Consider the following 19,551-nt stretch of genomic DNA (forward strand, 5'->3'; position numbering starts at 1 on the left):
GGATTTTTTTATCGTCTAGACATTCCTATATAAATCACGCCATCTAGACTCACTACGCATGCAGTTCAGGTCAGGTAGGGGGCGCTACAATTACAGTTTATGCCGATGCATGCATTCTACGAAGAAGTTGACAAAAATTAGTTGTCATTATTTCAGGAATCAAAACTTCTGACCAAGAAAACTAACCCTCAAATTCTTACCTGTTCTGTCAACTGTCGATGTCTTCAAACACCATTCCGAGAAATTCCCTCCGACTATTCTCCATGGAAACACCCCCACACACCCCCGGACCTGAGCACTTGAGTCAGTCCCTTTGGCCTAAGGGCGCCAGCTCATGACCATTCCACTATCTCACGGGGGTCCCTTAAACAAAAAGGTGTAGAAAGGAAGTTTTGTCAACAAATACAACAAATATGAAGTCTGTCCTCTCATAGTCATCTTAGAGTTGCCAATATTTCACCACAAATTTCACCAAGAAAGGCTTTTCAATGTTTTAAAGTCCTCTTTGTCTGCGCTACGAAGCAAGAACCGGAAGTACTTGTTGACCAAGCCGTTGAATATTCATTAGCGGCCGCAAGGTTTGCACTCGGCTCTAAATTTTCTGTGCCTGTTCCACACGGCCCCAAAATAATTCTGACGATTCTCCAAACTGGCGCGAAACTTGTCTGGAGCATGGTGCAAGTGTCAACCACAGATAAACAGAACAGAAATACGACACAAGTTAGTTAAGAAGAAGTGACTTATGCCCTACTTTCTGAATAAATAATTACACATGAACCATTTGACCTCACGTGACGACATCCAGACAGCTAACACACTGCTGAGTCACTCTTTTACGACTCCTGCAGTCGCTGGCTTCTTAAACGCTGAAATCTTTATTTTCTTCATATCAAGAGTAGTCCTAAGCTACCCTGAAGGATGGACCTGATCATCGTGCAAGTACTGACCCTCCTCGGACTTCTAGTATCATGTTTGGCGTTTTCTCTGATACCGCTGGCGTTGGCACGGAGGGCGTCCAGAGCGTCAACACTAAGCAGCGGACTGAGGTCCCGCTTTCTCAGCAATGTGAACAGCTTCGTAGGGGGAGTCTTCTTCGCAACCTGCTTTCTTCACTTGCTCCCAGAAGTTAGGGAGGACCTCGAGACCTCCTTGCGTGGATACGGGATCGTCACGGATTACCCCGTAGCGGAAGCGGTGTCGTGCGCCGGGTTTTTCATCGTTCACCTGGTGGAAGGTTTGACACACCGTTGTTTACCTCACGACCATGGCCTGCCCCAAGACGTGCCGAGTCGGGAGCGACAACCACACAGCACAGCAGGTGAGGACGACCCAACGCGGCCATTGATTAGAAATGAAGCCAAGGTAATGGACTACGGGGCAAACAATCCATTGGCAAATGCACAAAACACGGCGGTCTCACATGACAGTTCTGTGGTCTCAAGTGACAGTTCGAGTGCGAGTGTCCGAGGAAGAAACGTGCATACATTCCTGCTACTAATCGCTTTAAGCGTTCACGGGATATTTGAAGGTGTGGCAATCGGTGTCCAATCCTCACAATCCTCTCTTCTATCGCTGTTCTTCGTGGTTGTCGTCCACAAAAGCATCATAGCCCTCAGTCTTGGGGTCAACGTGGCAACCGGTGACATGCCATTACCGTATAAGGTCATGACCTGCGTAGTTTTCAGTCTATCGGGTCCTGTAGGACAGGGAATCGGTCTCCTGGTAACCGACGCGGACGCCGGCGGTCTCGTCACCGGTATTCTACAGGGGGTGGCTACGGGAACTCTGCTACATGTCACCTTTATGGAAGTACTCTCCAAAGAGATGAAAACTAGTGATATGCTAAATACGTTGTCTGCAGTTATTGGGTTCGCCCTCATTGCAGGATTGACTCTCTTGCCGGAGTGAAAAAGACAATTGGTTAGTTGATAGTGGACCATAGCCTCAATGGAATTATCTGATCGGTAGTCTTTACCCGATGAGCTATTTTTAAAGCAAATGACAGGAATACCCATCCTTAAACATGTAACGTTACTCTGTTTGCCAATCAAATACGAGATGCCAAAAACGAATGGTGCCATGATGATTCATGTATAATGCATTGAGCGAATGTTTTTATTTTACGATTTACTAATTTTGCTGTGATTAATCGATTGATTTTATATTATTTCTATTGCATGTATTTTTATCATGTTTGAGTTCATATTATAATCGACTAATTACAGGTTGCTGTTTTCTATATTACATGTATCATAATGTCCATGCATCTGGCAAGTGTAATTGTTGTACATGGCGAGGCCAGGAAGGGTCGATAGTGCTGTTCGTTGTATTTTTAGGTCAAGAGACTCCGTGCAATTCCCCGTTGATCGTTTTAATGCGATTGCCCTCTCTTTTAATGATTTGTTGCAAATCAATGTGTACATGTTTGATCTAGAGACCATCACCCTTCTTTTAAGGGCTTGTAATTCTCAGGAAGAACTTCTTGTTCATTCTGTTGTCAAATAAACATATATGTAGTGGTTAAAGATCACAGGGCTAGGGACGACTTTATATAACGTTAGAGTGGAATGTAACCTGCAATTTTCTATGCAGGGTCGTGAGGAATAAGGGCATTTTGTAAAGACAGCTGGATTCAGTGATTGCGTTACTAACCGCCTAGCTACAGGTCAATGCCAATGCCATTCTCATCTGAAACATGTTAGAGAAATGTCCAATAAGCCTACTTATTCTTCTACTGAATGGAATTAAACTATTTGTAAATGATCCAGTGTTCTTGTGATCTCTTACTGCAACACTATATTGTAAGGATGTTCATCAACAATAATAACCGAACTGACCTGTTAAAGACAAGGGTAATGCATTTTACTACGTTTCTGGAATAAACTAAACTGGTAACCATACCATCGGGAGCTCCCCAGTATCTTTGCGGTGCTAGGAGTGATGCCCGCCCGCCCAGACAGATTAGCGCGCTCGGGCAGTGGTTGTACGGACTTGACTTAATTAGTTCGCTCCCGACGTGGAACGTAGGTACACATACTAGTAGAGTACAACACGGGGTATTCCGTATCGCCCGAGGTACCAGCCCGACCGCTGGGAGGGCTGGGACCGAAGGTGGTGTGAAATACACCGTGTTGTATTTTATTTATGTCATACCAAGGAGGTTTTTGGTCATACCGACCCGAGAAAACACATATTTCAATCTGGAATGCGCCAGAAGTTGAGGGAGTCCTCGACCACAAAACTGTAGCAACATGGATTCCAACCTCCGAATCTTCTACGGCGGCGCAACCGGCGCGCTCGAAATGCATTCGAAATATTCTAAGGAAGCCCGTGTGATACAACTCCCGAAACCTATGTGATACGGATAGTTATCACACGGTCCGGAACACCCGTATCAGGCCCAGGTATGACATAAATGTAAATATCTTTCATTTCTTTCACACAAACTCGCCCCAAAACAATACGTCACTCGCTCGGTATGAAGTTATCATGGCATGCAGGCGCAGTTGTCTTACCTTCAGCCTGTGTTTACATAGTCCCTCGCTGGCTGGGATTAATGACCCCCTCCGCCCCCTGATTAAAACCGTCGGACCGGCCACTAGCGGCGCGATTTAGTCAGACTACATTACCTTCAATGCCAGCTTTCTAATTTGCGGAAACCATGTGTTTGGTTTGGCGAAACTTTCTGTCACCAAGGTTGCGAAGTTTGGCAATGAGGGACTAAAAACGTAATTCGGAACATGCCACTCCAGTTTCATATATTATAGGGGATAAGATCGGAGGTAATACTTGTACTCGTCTGTCTCGAGGCCAAATTAGGTACTCTCCAAGCAGATGTTAGGCTTTGGTTACCTACACTGCCTTGGCCCCTGTCTAGTGTTATAATAAATAACTACCTGGAAATAAATGGAAACAGGTTTAAAAGAGGTTGTTGTTCCACCAGACAAACATTATAAACAGCTATCTGAACATAAATGGAGACATGTTTTAAGGAAATTGTTTTTTGTGAAGGTACCAAACACTTTAGCCCACACAACAAAAACTATAATTATTTCACAGAGATTTGTGTCCTACGGACTCTTGTTGATATCAAATTTTGTTGTATGGAAATACATGTATAAATAACAACAGTTTCATATCGGATCAACTTCTAGGTTCAGTTTAATTTCTCCTTCAAAGCAAAATAACATCCATACAAAAATAAGCCTATGTTACAGTAGTTTATCTATACACTATGGTCTCGGAACTCAACAGTCAATTGTACAAACTATTCTTTACAAATCGTCAGATACATTATACTTTGGTATACCACTTCAAAATATGCAACAACTTGAGGTAATGATGAAAGCACATTCTATTATGAAAAAAGGATGGATTATAATCACCATGTACGTGGAAGTCACTAGGGATGGTATTAGATGAAAGGTATACATCTGAAATGTTCTACTAGCAAAGCTTTCCTTAATTGGAATTTACATGCATTGTCAACAGTGAGCTCAAGATTGAACACTATACCACTATTGAGGCATATCTTTCTGTGAATGATTCCTTTTAAACATGGCTTAAAAAGTGTTTTAGTAAAACAGTAACATATCTTACAATTTAATGGTTTAAATCAAACCACAGTTTTTTCAATCCCCTGTACCGGGACTGTACTACTAAATTTCTTAAAAGCCATTGGGTGGAATGTACAGCATTTAATGTAGATATCACTAGTCTCGATGCTTGGGTCTGAAGCTTCGAAGGTGTGATGAAACAGTTGGCACATACACATTTTTTGCACCCCCGTGAGACAGTGGAATGATTGTCAGCCAAATGGACCCGTGCAAGAGCTCTGGGTGCGGGGTGGGTGGTGATTTGCAGAGTAGCCGTACAGATAAAGAATTTCTTGGAAATGCATATCATGGGCAATTAACATAAGAACTTAGCATGAGGGTTAGTATTTGATTCCTGAGATAATGACACCTTTTTTGTCCACTATTCTTGCATTACTGGCATAAACCAGAACTGTCACAGTGGCATCACCCACGTAGCATGAAATAGGCATATGAAACACAGAACAAACTAAAAAGGCATCTGCATTTCCTGTCAAAATTACACAAGTCATCTCTTTAACTAACACAAGAAGCGTCAACCTTGCATTAGGTCAAATTCTGCCACAAATGTTAAAACAACCCTTCTCTCTGGACTCAAACTCTATGCTATGACGTAGCGTAGACTTGTGAATATTTGGTTCGCTCGGTCCCACTCCGCTGCTTGACTCTTTTGTACCACTCTGGGGGGTCTCTGTTAGTCTGGTGATGAGATAGATATACAGGAATGTTACAGCAATCACATACAATGTCTGAAACAAGACTGATTGTAGTCAAATATTGACAGAAAGTCTAGTACCCACAATTCAGAATTTATACCTTCAACAGATTTGAAATAATTGTAAACAACTTGAGTGAACATTATACAAGAAATGATTTTTATTCATCTAAATTTCATCAAAATTCCAAATCATGTGCTAGTCTTAGTACAGCATACTGTATAATTCATCATTTTTTGCAGGGAGTTTTGCGGTAGGAGGGGAAAGAAGTTTTTCACTGTGTTTTAGTTCACAGTTGGAACAATTCTGTAGTTAAGTGGCAACACAATGGAAATGCATATTTGTGGTATCATAATTTTGTAGTGAAAACCACAAGAAATGAGTCCACCTCAAACCTTAAAATATTTACAGTAAAACATTGCAATTGTAGATACCGGTATCTAATATGATATCCATGTAGAATGAAACTTACGAATAATGTAGGGGCGGGTGTGTACGTGTTGGAGTCTTGGAGCGGGGCCTTCACACGAGGTCTCGCTGGTCGGACCGCAGTGGACGTGGTGGATGCCTCGTGTGGGTGTGGCCTGTCGTCTCCATAGCGACGGGAATGGAGGCTCTGCACCACTTGTTTCATGACAGCCATTTCCTGTGATACCGGTAAACACTTTACCAGTTAGCAATAGGAAAACCAACCAATGAAGTTTTATTGATTTTTCCAATAGCTTTTATTACAAAAAAGGTACCGGTCTGTTCAAGCATGAAGCTCAAGCAAGGCCAAGGATTTGAAGTTGGCAGATACCATCATTGCAGTATTTCTTTTTTCAACCCCATAACAAAATTTAAAAAACAACCATTGAACAGTAAATCTTAAATGTGACTTACTTGTGCATTATTCTCAGTGGTTACTGAAAGTATGTGTCACTCATGGTAAATTAACCAGCCTTTTCTCTATGGCGGCCACCTGTCCATTGGCATAGCGGCAACTTTTTGCCTGTACCTTGACTTGAGTGAATGCCATATACAGGTTTGACTGTACTACCAACCTACCTCTCTTTGATTGAGTAATCTCTCGAGGTCAGAGGTCATCTGGTTCTTTGTCTTCATCAGGTCTGCTCTCTCCATCTCAAAACGACTGAGAGACAACAGGGATAACAGGAGATGTCAGATAATTCATGTAACAGGGGGTGCCCTAACATAGTTAACGCCCAAAGTTAGGGCACACTGTCTGGCATAGCACAAAATCGGAAGCTGCATTCACAAAAACGTCTCCCAGCGTTTACCGGTTGTAACACAGAAAGTGAAGGGTTCATGATCCGTATGAATGCATTACCGGTAATTTTCTTTATCAAATATGTCCTCAAGATTAATGTGTGTGATAATGATACTCACACACACAAACATACATGCACACACACACACTCACTCACTCACTCACTCACTCACTCACTCACTCACTCACTCACTCACTCACTCACTCACTCACTCACACACACACACACACACACACACACACACACACACACACACACACACACACACACACACACACACACACACACACACACACACACACACACACACACACACACACACTGAATCAACTCCTCCACAGTTAAACATCCCCTCTTCCACACACACACACACACCCCACCTGATGTCCTCCTGTAGCTGGTTGATGTGGTTCTTCTGTGCGTTGATCTGGGAGTCCCTGAGTCTCAGGCTCTCGATGAGGTAGGAGTAGGGCTGCTGGGATTGGTCCAGGACTCTGTTAGCTGCGGAAAGCTGAAACACAGAAGAAAACAAGCTCGCTAAACACATGTAAGACTATACATTGCACAGAACAAAATTCGGCAACATTCTGGCAATCACAAATTTGGCTGAAGGTCTTTACACCGATGAATGTGTCCTTTACTTATTATTAGTTATGTCAATGATGTACCCGACTAACCTCCTCTGTTACATGTTGTGACTCTGTCTTCTGTCTGTCCAGATCCTTTCTCAGCGAGGTATTCTGTCTCTCCAGCTGAAGAACTCTTCTTGCCAGGTGGACACTAATAATAGGGAAGGGATTTTACTTACACGCCAATGCATACTCCTCCATTTTCCTTAACGACAATATTTGTAAATGATTTCTTTTTCCAACCATTGTTATGTCTAAATCCATGAGAACACAATGAACTTCACGCAAAAACAAAATTTAAACATGTGACATAAGAGACATTAGAACTTCTGCATCTAAAGATAGGTCTCAAAAACCTGGTAATGATTTAAGTACAAAGCACACTTCCACTGATCAAATACATATCAAAGCAACAGATGCACATCAAATTTTATTCCTTTTTTACAAATTACATTACAGGAAACTTGGGTATGTGACATTTACTATATAATGAACTGCAATGTTCAGGAAATAGTTTTGAAAGAATCAATGCTCAAGACATGACTTTCTTACCTCTGTTTTAATCTTCTCTTCGCTGTGCTGGGAACATTTGCTCCGTAACCATAGGAAAACAGCACTCTCTCTGCCTCATCTTCATTTTCCACTGTAGTTAGTTAGACAGTTGATAAAAGTTAGACATCCAGATAATACGATATACAAGTCAGATAAAAGTTACTCCAAGCAACTAGTAGATAGATTTGTAAACGGTCAGACGTTTTCAGATTATATATACCAGGCAAAATGTGAGAGACAAAGTATGTTTGGACACATTGTAGGGAACAAAACAGCTGTGTCAGCCACCTTTGCAATACAAACTCCCCTTCTACAATTGTGATACAGTACCTTCTACAATTGTGATACTGCAACTGCTTTTCTTAGGGGGACAACAATTTTTGGCGTCATAGTCATCTACAAACTTTGTTACCACCATTTTGATTTGCTTTGTGAAAACACAGTTGCACAGTTGCTTCCTCTAGCAGTTTGTATCTGAACTGCAAACAAAATTCCAGCAACTGATTCAATGTAAAAAGTACTGCACATCAAAAACAATAAACAAATAAAATAAAAGCAGCATTGTGTGACCTTGTGGTTAGGGTGGTTGACTCAGAATCTAGAGAAAGAACTAGAAAGAACCCAGCAAGTTTTACACATTGTTTGATACATACATAAACAAACAAAAGAAACAAACAAAAACGTACCCTCGGCAGCCTGCATGACAACATTGTCCAACTCCTGCTCCAGCTTCTCGTACGTCTCCACCCGTGACTTCAGGTCCGTGTTCTGTGTCTCCATCTCCAAAAACTGTTTCTCTGTGGACCTCTGTAGGTCATAGTACTCCCTCGTCATAACCTGTTATATAGAGAGTAAGAATCGCACTTAGTCTGTATAACGCAAACTCCAGCTGTCCGGGGGTTTCTCTCCCCTCCCCATGGTTACAGGACGGTGAGCCGACACAGGGCTTTATTGAATTCAGGCTAGAATCGCACTGTGATCAAGAGAGTGTGCCTGATTTGACAAGTTTTTCAAATGTATCATTCTTTATGTAGTCCAAATCTTCTGCAACAGGGGTCTAAGGTAGAACATGGCTAAAAAGTTACAAAGGGGTTTTGAAGGTACATGTATAGGTTTGAGTTCACATTGCTCATCATCTGCTACGAAATGACATTAAATACAACATACAAATGTTGCAGAAAAATGTAGTTGACTGTAAGTTTCTTGCTTCAGAATTATTGGAAGAGACTAATGCAAGACGTGAGAGTATGCAGTAATAAATCAACACAGTAATCAGAGGTGGAAATCTTCATTCCATTACTTGTGTCCCTTCCAGTGTCAAAGACTAACACATAGCAACAATGAGGATGTACGTGGTGTTGGTGCATTGTGTTTGTTGGGAACGGCTGACACACAAATACACAAACATGCATATGCACACATACACACACTTCAAAATTACCTCTAACTTATTCTGCAGCTTCTCGTTGTCGATCTGACACTGTTTGAGGTTCCTGACTGTTTCTTCGTGCACCATCTGGGTTCTCTCTGTCTCAAACGACTTCAGTTTCAGCTCATTCTGCAGCTCCGAGGTCTTGGTGTCAGCTCCATTTTGTAGCTGTCTGAATCTAGGATGAAATGGTAATATTACAAAAAAAATACCTTAAATACTAGTCTAGAGCCGCCTATAGTAATAGAATACAACAAGAACATTATTAGATATATGTAATAGACAGTTGTTGTATGTATTTATTTACAGCACTTTGTGCCTTCACATTTACATTTAGTATCTATTTACAATGTATTTATCTATCATGTTTATAATTGTTCCAAGGGCTGTTTCTTTGCTTACAAGTGGATATTATATGACCATATACTGTCAATCTTATGACATCGTGAATATGTGTTTCCAATGTACTACTACTGTACAACAGAATTGTTTCAACTGCAAAGTTCATACAACAAGAAAATCTTTCCTCTTCTACCGCAAAATCAAGTCCCTGCAAAAATAAATGAATTTACTACTTACATTTTACTTGGTATGTAGTGTTGCCTCCTACAGAAATCATACAGAATTTTGAAAAAGGAAGGAATGATGCTTTGTGCCATCTAGGTTTCCTTCCTGGAAAAAAGAGAGACTTACTCAGCTACTAGATCCTCACATCTCCGAGTGGCCTCCCTCTCAGCCAGGATCAGCCTCTCCTTCTCTGCTACAGCCGCGTCACGGGCCTCTCGCAGGTTCCTAGGTTCAGACAAGAGAAAGAAACATTCAGAAGTTACAAAATGTCTCTCTTACTATTCATTTCTCTTACTAGACTGCCAAGCAAACAGTCAACACATTCATAAACATGTGACAAGGGAACAACAAAAATGTCTTGACACTTCGCAAGCTCGCTTGCAGTATTATTGCTTAGTTTTACTTTACCCAAAGACAGATCCCATCTGATCTGTTCTCACCTGAACCACACCCATCTCAACCTGCCCATCTCACCTGTCCTGAACCACACCCATCTCACCTGTCCTGACCACGCCCATCTCACCTATCCTGACCACGCCCATCTCACCTGTTCCACCTGTCCTGACCACGCCCATCTCACCTGTTCTCTCTCTCATACATCTCCCTGGTGCTAACCCTCACCTGTCCTGACCACGCCCATCTCACCTGTCCCACCTGTCCTGACCACACCCATCTCACCTGTCCTGACCACGCCCATCTCACCTGTTCTCTCTCTCGTACATCTCCCTGGTGCTGACCCTCAGCCTGTCCATCTCCTGGTCAGTCTTGACCCTGATCTGGTCCAGCTCTTCGGTCAGCCTCCGCTCATACTCAGCTTTGTAGTGATCCCTGCAGATTAAGGCAACACAAACATTGGTTTAACATACTGTAAATCTTGAAATGTTTGCCGTGGTTTGATTGTCCAAGTTTTCATATTGACCCCTCCACTGCAACTTCATGACACGGCAAATATGCTTTTCTACTATACCACAGTGTTGTTTCAACAGCAAACTTAAACCATCTCAAAAAAACTCCTTTCACCAGGAAGTTCTAGTGCAAAATAGAATCCCTGTAAAAAAATAAATAGACAGTTTATCGGCAGCTCACTAAATATTCACACCATGTCTTTGCAACAAATACTCTGATTTATTAAGTCATTTAGCCCAGATTTTTCACAAGACAACATAGTTTCCATCATGGCGTAATTTGCAGCATGAAATGAAACACCCATAGGGCCCACAATTTGAAAACAAAAGGATTTATCAAAATCCTATTCTTAGCTTAATTTCAATTTTGTTCTTACTGAATATTCATTACAACCCAACTTCCAAACTACAATATTTTTGGACCAGAGCCAAACCATACTTCCAATTCTTCAACTTCGAATACATTGCGAATGCAGTCACAATTACCAAAAGATATACAAATATGCACACTGAATATAATACCTCCATTTCACCGAGGTAAAAAGAAAAAAGCCCTGGTGAAATGATAATATCCTTTCCTCACCTTGAGGCCACGTATTTCTCGTACATCTCTTCCCGCGCCCGTTTGGCATCGTCCAGCTGAACGGTCAGCTGCTGCAGTCGCTCCTCGTTGAAGGTCATCTTGGAGCCAAGGTCGTTGGTCTGCTTAGAGAGGTAGTCTTTGTCCTGTCTGAGTAGGGCCAGGGCCTGCTTGGCAGCTGATAGCTGAGAGGAACAAAATAAGTTTACAATATTGTAATGTAGATGCATTCAAGTCTCAAATGTTAAATTACGGAATGTTGATCAATACAAACCTCTCCTAACAACAATGATGAAAGGAAAACTGAGGTAGTACAGCCAACTTTCATGTTCATTGGGACTAGCCAAAACTATCATGCAAGGAACCGTCCAGGGAGAAGGAAAGAGCAGGCAACAGCAAAAGGAAGGATAATATTGGGGAATGACTGCCATGCTCATTCCCAATTGCTGAGCGCTAAGCAGAGAAAGCAGTGTGTGCCAATATAAATTTGTCTTTGGTATGACCTAGTCAAATTTTGCCCCCGACCTTAAGACACTAACACTCTATCCACATATATACCTCTTTCTGTGTGTCGTCTCTCTCCTTGGAAATAGTCCGGTGTGCAGCGTCGAGGTAGGTATACTTCTTCTTGGTGTCCAAGACTTCATGTTCAAGATTGTCCCTCTCACTGGACAACAACAGCAAGAACATCTTTTTTCAGTATTTGATTTACTACATTTCAAATATGATACATGGCTTTATCAAAGAGCAATTTAGTCATGCTTTTTTTATACGGTGTTGTTCACAATTTTTAGACATGTTGGAAGTATTCTTTGCAAATGTCTGTATCTATCTGTTTAAAATCATGTGCAAAGTACTAGTAGCCTGGGTACCGCATCCTCCTTAGTTTACGCACATTGGTTGTGAGTGAGTGAGTGAGTGAGTGAGTGAGTGAGTGAGTGAGTGAGTGAGTGAGTGAGTGAGTGAGTGAGTGAGTGAGTGAGTGAGTGAGTGAGTGAGGGGATGAGCTTAGCCTAAGGAGAATAGTCTCCAGGTTACATGCAAAGTTTTTTGTATATTACCATTTACCAGTGTTCTGTTGGAAATTATTTAAAATAGCCTGGGTATCATCGTCCTTAGCTTACACACATTTACTGTGAGCAGGTATTGGAGTGAGCCTAACCTAACTAGGATGGTACCCAGGCTATTGTACCTAGCCTGTACTAAGTTTTTTGTATCACCTTGAGTGTTCTGTGGAAATTATGTGCAAAATAACCTGGCTACCATCCTCCTTAGTTTACACACATTGCTTGTGAGTGAGTAAGGGGGTTAGCCTAACGTAACAAGGATTTTACCCAGGCTATATGCAACACTTTTTGTATACCAGTGTTCTGTTGAATTGGATACTAAGTGCAAAAGAGCCTGGGTATCATCCTCCTTAGCTTACCCACATACAGGCTGTGAACAAGTATATGACTGAGCCTAGCCTAATGAGGATGGTACCCAGGCTATGTGCAGTTAGTTTTGTGTATTACCAGTGCTTTACACACCCGATAAGTTAAAAAGCTCATCATCTTACCCAGGTATTCTGAACCTCACACGTCTGAATTGCATGAAAAGTTTGAGGAAATTCATGATCATCTTACTTCAAACAGGAGGAAAGAAAGATTGTTGCTTAAGGGAAAGCACTAAAAATGGCATCAAAATTTTAATAGTTATCATCATCATCATCATCATCATCATCGGTCTTCCTCTTACGAGGTGAAGCAAGTTAAGTTTGTTCTCCAGAATTTCTTGTCATTCATTGCAGAAAGGAGTTCCTGTCCTTCCAAATTAGTTTCAGTTATCAAAGGAAGGCAACATTTATGTTGCAGTTAGTGTCATTGCACCTAACAAATTATTCCCATTCAACCCATGTTATGGAAAACTGCATGGCACTTGATGATGTTTATAATGCCAGCCCAGGGCTGTCGCCAGCTTTAAAATATTTTCTGTGCCACTTGATGTTAAAGAGCCCAATATTTTATTGTTGATTTTCATTCTAAATCTTCACATTTATGTTCAGGAAAATACAGTCTGTGTCATGCAGTTTAGATTTTTGAATGGATGAGGCGAAATTTTTTCTGTTCTACATGTAATTAGCAATTTTACGAAGGGACGGGTCCTGGAGGGCCCTGTGCCAGCCAATATATAAATAGCAAATGTCAATCAACAGAACAATTCTTTTATCAGACTTAATATTTGTATAACATATATCATCATACCTTTTAACCCTATCATAGTTTTCCCTCTTGTAGTCCCCCTGCTGGATCTGTGACTTGGTATCAGCCAGCTCCAGGGTTAACCTTTGACACTTGACCTCTGCATCTGACCTTCCCTGCTTCTCCACCTTCAGATTCTGGATAACAAGAAAAATTTACTCAGTCACCATAACATTTCCTTGAAATACTTGAAGGTCATTGAAAACTAAAAACAAAGATGAATTGATTTTGTGCTCCAGCTTAACTTAGGGCCGGTTCACACGAGGCACTTACGACAAGTGTCCTACAACTCCTAGACTCGTCCTAGGAAAAATGTCCTAGGACAGGTGTCGCAGGACAGATTTTTTACATGAGGCACTGCAAGAAAAACGCCGCTGCACATTGCAAGGCCTGCTTACACGGGTAAAAAATCTGTCCTGCTAAAATTGTCATAAGTGCCTCATGTAAACCGGCCTTTACAGGTACTGTATATTTCCGCCTGGAAAGTGGTACGTCCTTTTGACCTACAATGACCTCTGCGGCATTGTGTAAGCAGAGTCGCAATACTTTAATGCAGAAATGTTCGCGGTGGTTTTGTCCAATACTGTAGCAGTATGTGACTATAGCACTGCCGCGAAAATTAAAACCACCGTGAACACTAGTCCATTTTCCCCTTATCGCAAAGGAAAAACCATGCAAACTTACATGCATTTACAGTAACTTTCGACATGGAAGATCAAAAGAATTACACTTGGATTTTCTTTATAACTAGCTCAATTATACCCAAGATTTGTCTCTCTATTATATCAGTCATTTTTGCAGAAAATCTTTTAATGGGTTTTATCCATACTACAAAAAATACCAAATTTTGTTCATTATTCTTGACATGAAAATCATGTTTTCCCCGTTTGTTACCTCCTGACAGGCGTCCAGTTCCTGCTGTTGTTCCCGTTGGTCGGTCTCCAGGTCACGACACCTGGTCTCTAGCGCCGCAGCCCTCTGCTGCAGGGGGTGGACTGCGTCATACAGCCGCAGCTGCGTAACAACAAGAGGGACACAAACCTGGTTATTCTCCAGAATACAGTAAAAGTCATTTAAGTACAGGTCCAAAAATACCTGAACATCAATGTTCCGGACTTCCGGTACTGTACCTGAATAGACCTACATTCAAGTGTGTAACTCTTAGACATATTTACCTGATCATGTTTAAGTATGCAGCCCTAGTTCATATCCTTTATCTTGAAGAATTTATTATTATTATTCATCATGTCGTGTAAGGAGAGTAAGGTGACGCATTATTTGGCTCAAGGGAGTCATCCATTATTTGGTTGTCAAAAACGATGAACGTTTCTATGAACACAGTAAGAGAAACACCCCCTATTAATCTTAACCACCCTATCCTCAGACAGCTGGAGGTCTTGAAGGTTCCAATACGCACCACCCCCTCCACACTGGGTTTGCATTGACAGATGCCAGACAATGTAATAATGAGATGATTGAGTACCACTGCCAATCCTGTCACCTCTACTCTTCAGAACGTGTGAGCTAATTGCCCTGTACTTTATCCAGTAACTGTTGAATAATTTACACAGAGCATTGTTCTTTAAACACACTTTTCTTGTAAATGTCACAAGTCTCACAACAGATACTAGTACTGATTTTATGGGTAACATTCAAGCATACTAAAAGTACATTGCAAACCTATAGTCACAATGGCTCACATACTAGTACTAGTAGTGATATCTGTTTGCTTGCATAACAGTGCGTGGTAAATGCATATAGCACACTAATTTTGCAATAATAGAATTACAAACTGTGTAAGACCAGACTGTAATAAGGCTTGATTAACTAAACGAACGGACACGGACTATGAATCAGCTTTCGCCCTACTTTATGTTGTATGTTGTAGAAATTGTATATTGTTGTACCATAAATATGTAATGATATATGTTGATAGAGTTATTAGGACTCAAATGACTGTTTATCTCTGTTATATTGTATCTGACCCTTACCTCTTCCCTCATGACCTCAATGAAAAGCGGCCTGCGTGCCGATTTGAGCTTATCATGAATAAACAAAGGTTCAAACAAACAAATTCATTCAAACCGGGATGGACCCCCTACTAATAAGTGTGGTGGGCTCTTTAACATGCTCAAGGCTTCGGCTTTCATTCCTTCAGAGAGGACGTCCCTAGTAACCAAAGCTATGGGTGTAACAGGGATGATACATTATATACTCACAGCCACATACTCCTTGAGTGTGAGCTGCTCATCTGCCATCCCCTTCAGCTCAAAGTACTGTCCCTCTGTCAGGTTCAGGTCATGAAGACTCCTCCTGTCAATCATGACATCATACATACAAATATGGTAGGTAAATTGAATTAAATGTGCTACTAGTAAAGTCAAAGATACTTGAGTCATGACAAAATTCTGTAATCTAAGAAAAAGAAACAGAAATGAACTCCCAAAGTTTGAAAGCTCTTTGTTTGCTGATTCAAAAATTTTATGCAAAACCTTGATAACTTTTAACGTACGTACTAGTAAACCAGTGTTCTCGCCAGGCCTTTTCAGCATAGGGGCCCCCTATGCTGTGATTTGGACCCCCTCTGCTGTGATCTGGACCCCTATGCTGTGTTTCAACCAGCATAGGGGTGTTTCTTTCTTGGGAGAACCTTGCAATTGAGACCCTTCATAAATCTTATAAAAAGTTCATATTTGGCTTAAGAATAAGACGAGGAAACACTTTACTTTACCAAATTTATCCCTCAAAATGTAGAAAATAGTGCCTCATTGGGTTATGAATTTAAAGATTTTCCTTGGGAGCATGCCAGACTCCCTACTCTTATCATGTCTTCGGCACTCTGTGCGTGACTTGCGTTGGGTAAAGTTGGCCTCCTTTTCCTGGCCCCTATGCTGTGAAAAAATTCTGGTGAGAACACTGTAAACCTATACATAATTTGTATCATGGTATACATTACACTTACAGCAGTTAGTATGGTTAAGCCCATGTGGACATCCTTATTTTTAGCTAGACATATGATGTTTTAGATAGCTCATCATTGTAATATGTGTTGTACTACTTCGGGTAGCTCAGCTATTAGTATTTCAAATCAATAAATCAATAAAATATTTTTATACTATAGTTTGTAATATTTCCAGAGAATATTTGCAGATAGTGGAGAGCAGTAATTTAACCCCCCCCTCCCCCCCCCCCACACACAAAATACTGTGGGAGTGTATTAGATGCCGCACCTGATGTCACCTGCGTGCGCCTGTAGCCTGGCGTTAGCTGTCTCCAGCTGCTGCTGTCGCTGCATGATGCGCTCGATCTCCGCACGGGTCTGCTCCTGTCTGCGGTGAGACTCCTCCTGGTGCATCTTGAAGGTGATTTAAAACCACGAAAATTAACATTGTGTCCCTGTCTAACTATGTCCAACATTTGTACATAAAAGCTATTGATTGGCTGGACTATTGATTGGTTGAAGTACTACTGTGTAAGTTTGTAACAGCTAAAAATGCTGTCACCTGTTCATAACTGAGCTGATTTCACAAGTGACTTCAGAAACTACAAACTTAGAAATATGTTTGAATTTACATATTTTTGTAAATATTGGCTGCTTGTAAACATATTTTTACGTTACATCGGCATGATATTTATAGCGGTAGTGTGGTGTGTCCAAGCGTGGGAAATAGTTTACAGATAAAAAAACAAATAGACAAAGGTAACTGCGTTGTTGCATCGTTAATTTTCAAAAAAATATAATGGCTATTCTGGTTCTGAATAATTTATAATAAATCTCATATTTTTATGTTTCGCCAACGAAACATATTGTTTTTGTCAGGTTTCTTCTTCTTCTTCTTCTCCTTCTCCTGTCAAATCTTCAAATCGCTTCTTCTCGGTCGTCCGTCGACCAAATTAGCTGAAATTTGGTATGCAGGTAGAGTACGTGTATACCCCTAGACCTTTTTTTAAATTTTTTTGATATAAGTTTTTAAAATGATTTTATCCAGTTTTTTTGGTCATTTTCAGACAAAAGTCGCACATGATGGCCTCCAGTGCCGTGGTGTTGAAACCTAAGGACCTGAAATTTGGTTTAGTTGTGCATTGGATATTTACCCAAAGGACCCCATTATTTTTTTGGGCATTCACTACTTCAAAATTATTTATTTTGCCATTTTTTTATTGAATTTTTTGTTATTTTCTGTCGCGCCAGCAAGAACTAGGTCATATTGTAACAAAAGCCCTCCTACACATCCCCTGTCCGGGACTTAAAACCAAGCAGATGTGAGGTGATAGCTCTACTAATGGCATTACAGAAAGTTATATGTACCTTATGTTACATGGTACGGATGTTATATTCCAGATGTAGGTACCTATAGGAAAGGTGAATACACCTGACAATAAATTATGCTAATGAGGACCTTATTTGCATAATCTATGCATGAAGTTGTATTTACCCTTACCGTAAAAGCTGCGGATGTCATCTTTGAGATGTAGGTACCTTTAGGAAAGGCGAACACACCTGGCCATAAATTATGCTAATGAGGACCTCATTTGCATGATTTATGCATAAACTTGTAATTCCCTTACCGGAAAAGCTGCAGATGTCAGATTTCAGATGTAGGTACTTTTAGGAAAGGTGATCACACCTGGCCATGAATTATGCTAATGAGGACCTCATTTGCATAATTGATGCATAAACGTGTATTTCCCTTACCGTAAAAGCTGCGGATGTCATCTTTAAAATGTAGGTACCATTAGGAAAGGTGAATGCACCTGGCCAAAAATTATGCTAATGACGACCTCCTTTGCATAATTTATGCAGAAACTTATATTTCCCTTACCGTAAAAACTGCAAATGTCATATTTGAGATGTAGGTACCTTTAGGAAAGGTGCACACACCTGGCCATGAAATATGCTACTGAGGACCTCATTTGCATAATTTATGCGTGCAGTTATATTTCCCTTACCGTAAAAGCTGCGGACGTCATCTTGAAGATGTAGGTACATGTAGGAAAGGTCAAAGCACCTGGACATAAATTATGCTCAAGAGGACCTCATTTGCATAAATTATGCAGAAACTTGTATTTCCCTTACCGTAAAAGCTGCAGCTGTCATACTTGAGATGTAGCTACTTTTAGAAAAGGTGAACACACCTGGCCATGACTTATGCTATTGAGGACCTTATTTGCATAATTTATGCATAAACTCCTGGTTCCCTTCCCGTCAAGGCTACGGATGTCAGGTCAGGAAACCTGTCCATAAATTATGCTAATGAGGGTCACGTTTGCATAAGTTATGCAGAAACTTCATAATACCCTGACAGTCAATGCTACGGATGTCATATTTCAGGTGCAGGTAATGGGAGGGGAATATCCTGCATTTAAGCCAATATGTTGCCATTCTAGTTTCATTACATTTCAATTTGCCCTGGTATTATTTTGCGACAGCCCATTTTTGCATGGGGAGGGGTATTGGCGAAACATGCTGTATTTGCTCAGGGGCAAATGACGGCCTTTCTAGTTGGATAAATTTGTTTGTACCTTGAGTTGCGACTCCAGTTTGGCCTGCAGAATGTGCCTCTGGTGCAACGCGTCGCTAAGTTTCTCTTCCAGCTCCTCCACTTTGGTAACATGTTCTGCCTTCAGGTTCTCTATGATGAGGTTCTTCTGACTCAGCTCTATCTTGACGAGTTGCAAGTCGTGCGCCAGTTGTTTACGTTCTATCAGCTGCTTGGTAACTTTCTCTTTTTCCCTCCGGGCCCTCCCCCCACCGCCTCTGCTACGGTCTCCCTCGGCTTCGTCCGAAAAATCCGTCGGTACGGTGGTCTCCAGGCTGAGATCTTCCGTGTCGAACTCGCTGAAGGACGTGGAATACTCCCTCCCCGCCATTTTTGGCGAAAAAGAAGGACAGAACGAGCCAGGAACGATCGAAAATTTAAATGGCTTCTGGAGACAATCAGCTGTTCCGGGTCGGCGAGATTCGAAAACGGTAACCAATATCCGGGACCTTTTCGATCTGCACATGCGCAGTCGTCACTGTCATTTGCTACGTCACAGTTCAGTCATAAACTGCAAGGTGGCGCTG

The 19,551-nt window shown here is 41.3% G+C and overlaps 2 protein-coding genes across 2 annotated transcripts; one reads left to right on the forward strand and one right to left on the reverse strand.

The window, feature by feature from the left end:
• The first annotated feature begins 305 nt into the window (after positions 1–305).
• LOC136436355 (zinc transporter ZIP3-like) lies at positions 306–2,763 on the forward strand. The gene has a single exon (XM_066430256.1). It carries the CDS (start codon positions 919–921, stop codon positions 1,906–1,908), a length of 990 nt encoding a protein of 329 aa, XP_066286353.1. The 5' UTR covers positions 306–918; the 3' UTR covers positions 1,909–2,763.
• A 1,380-nt stretch (positions 2,764–4,143) lies between these two features.
• On the reverse strand, positions 4,144–19,474 carry LOC136436356 (progesterone-induced-blocking factor 1-like). The gene is made up of 17 exons (XM_066430257.1): positions 19,008–19,474; positions 16,715–16,839; positions 15,704–15,797; positions 14,379–14,498; positions 13,488–13,621; positions 11,803–11,911; positions 11,248–11,429; positions 10,462–10,587; positions 9,886–9,984; positions 9,205–9,370; positions 8,450–8,600; positions 7,764–7,854; positions 7,260–7,362; positions 6,963–7,093; positions 6,359–6,443; positions 5,784–5,957; positions 4,144–5,294 (listed from the first exon to the last, which is right to left on the reverse strand). Exons 1-17 carry the CDS (start codon positions 19,353–19,355, stop codon positions 5,202–5,204), a joined length of 2,331 nt encoding a protein of 776 aa, XP_066286354.1. The 5' UTR covers positions 19,356–19,474; the 3' UTR covers positions 4,144–5,201.
• Positions 19,475–19,551: the final 77 nt, after the last annotated feature.

Source organism: Branchiostoma lanceolatum, chromosome 6 (assembly GCF_035083965.1).
Source record: "Branchiostoma lanceolatum isolate klBraLanc5 chromosome 6, klBraLanc5.hap2, whole genome shotgun sequence".
NCBI lineage: Eukaryota > Metazoa > Chordata > Leptocardii > Amphioxiformes > Branchiostomatidae > Branchiostoma > Branchiostoma lanceolatum.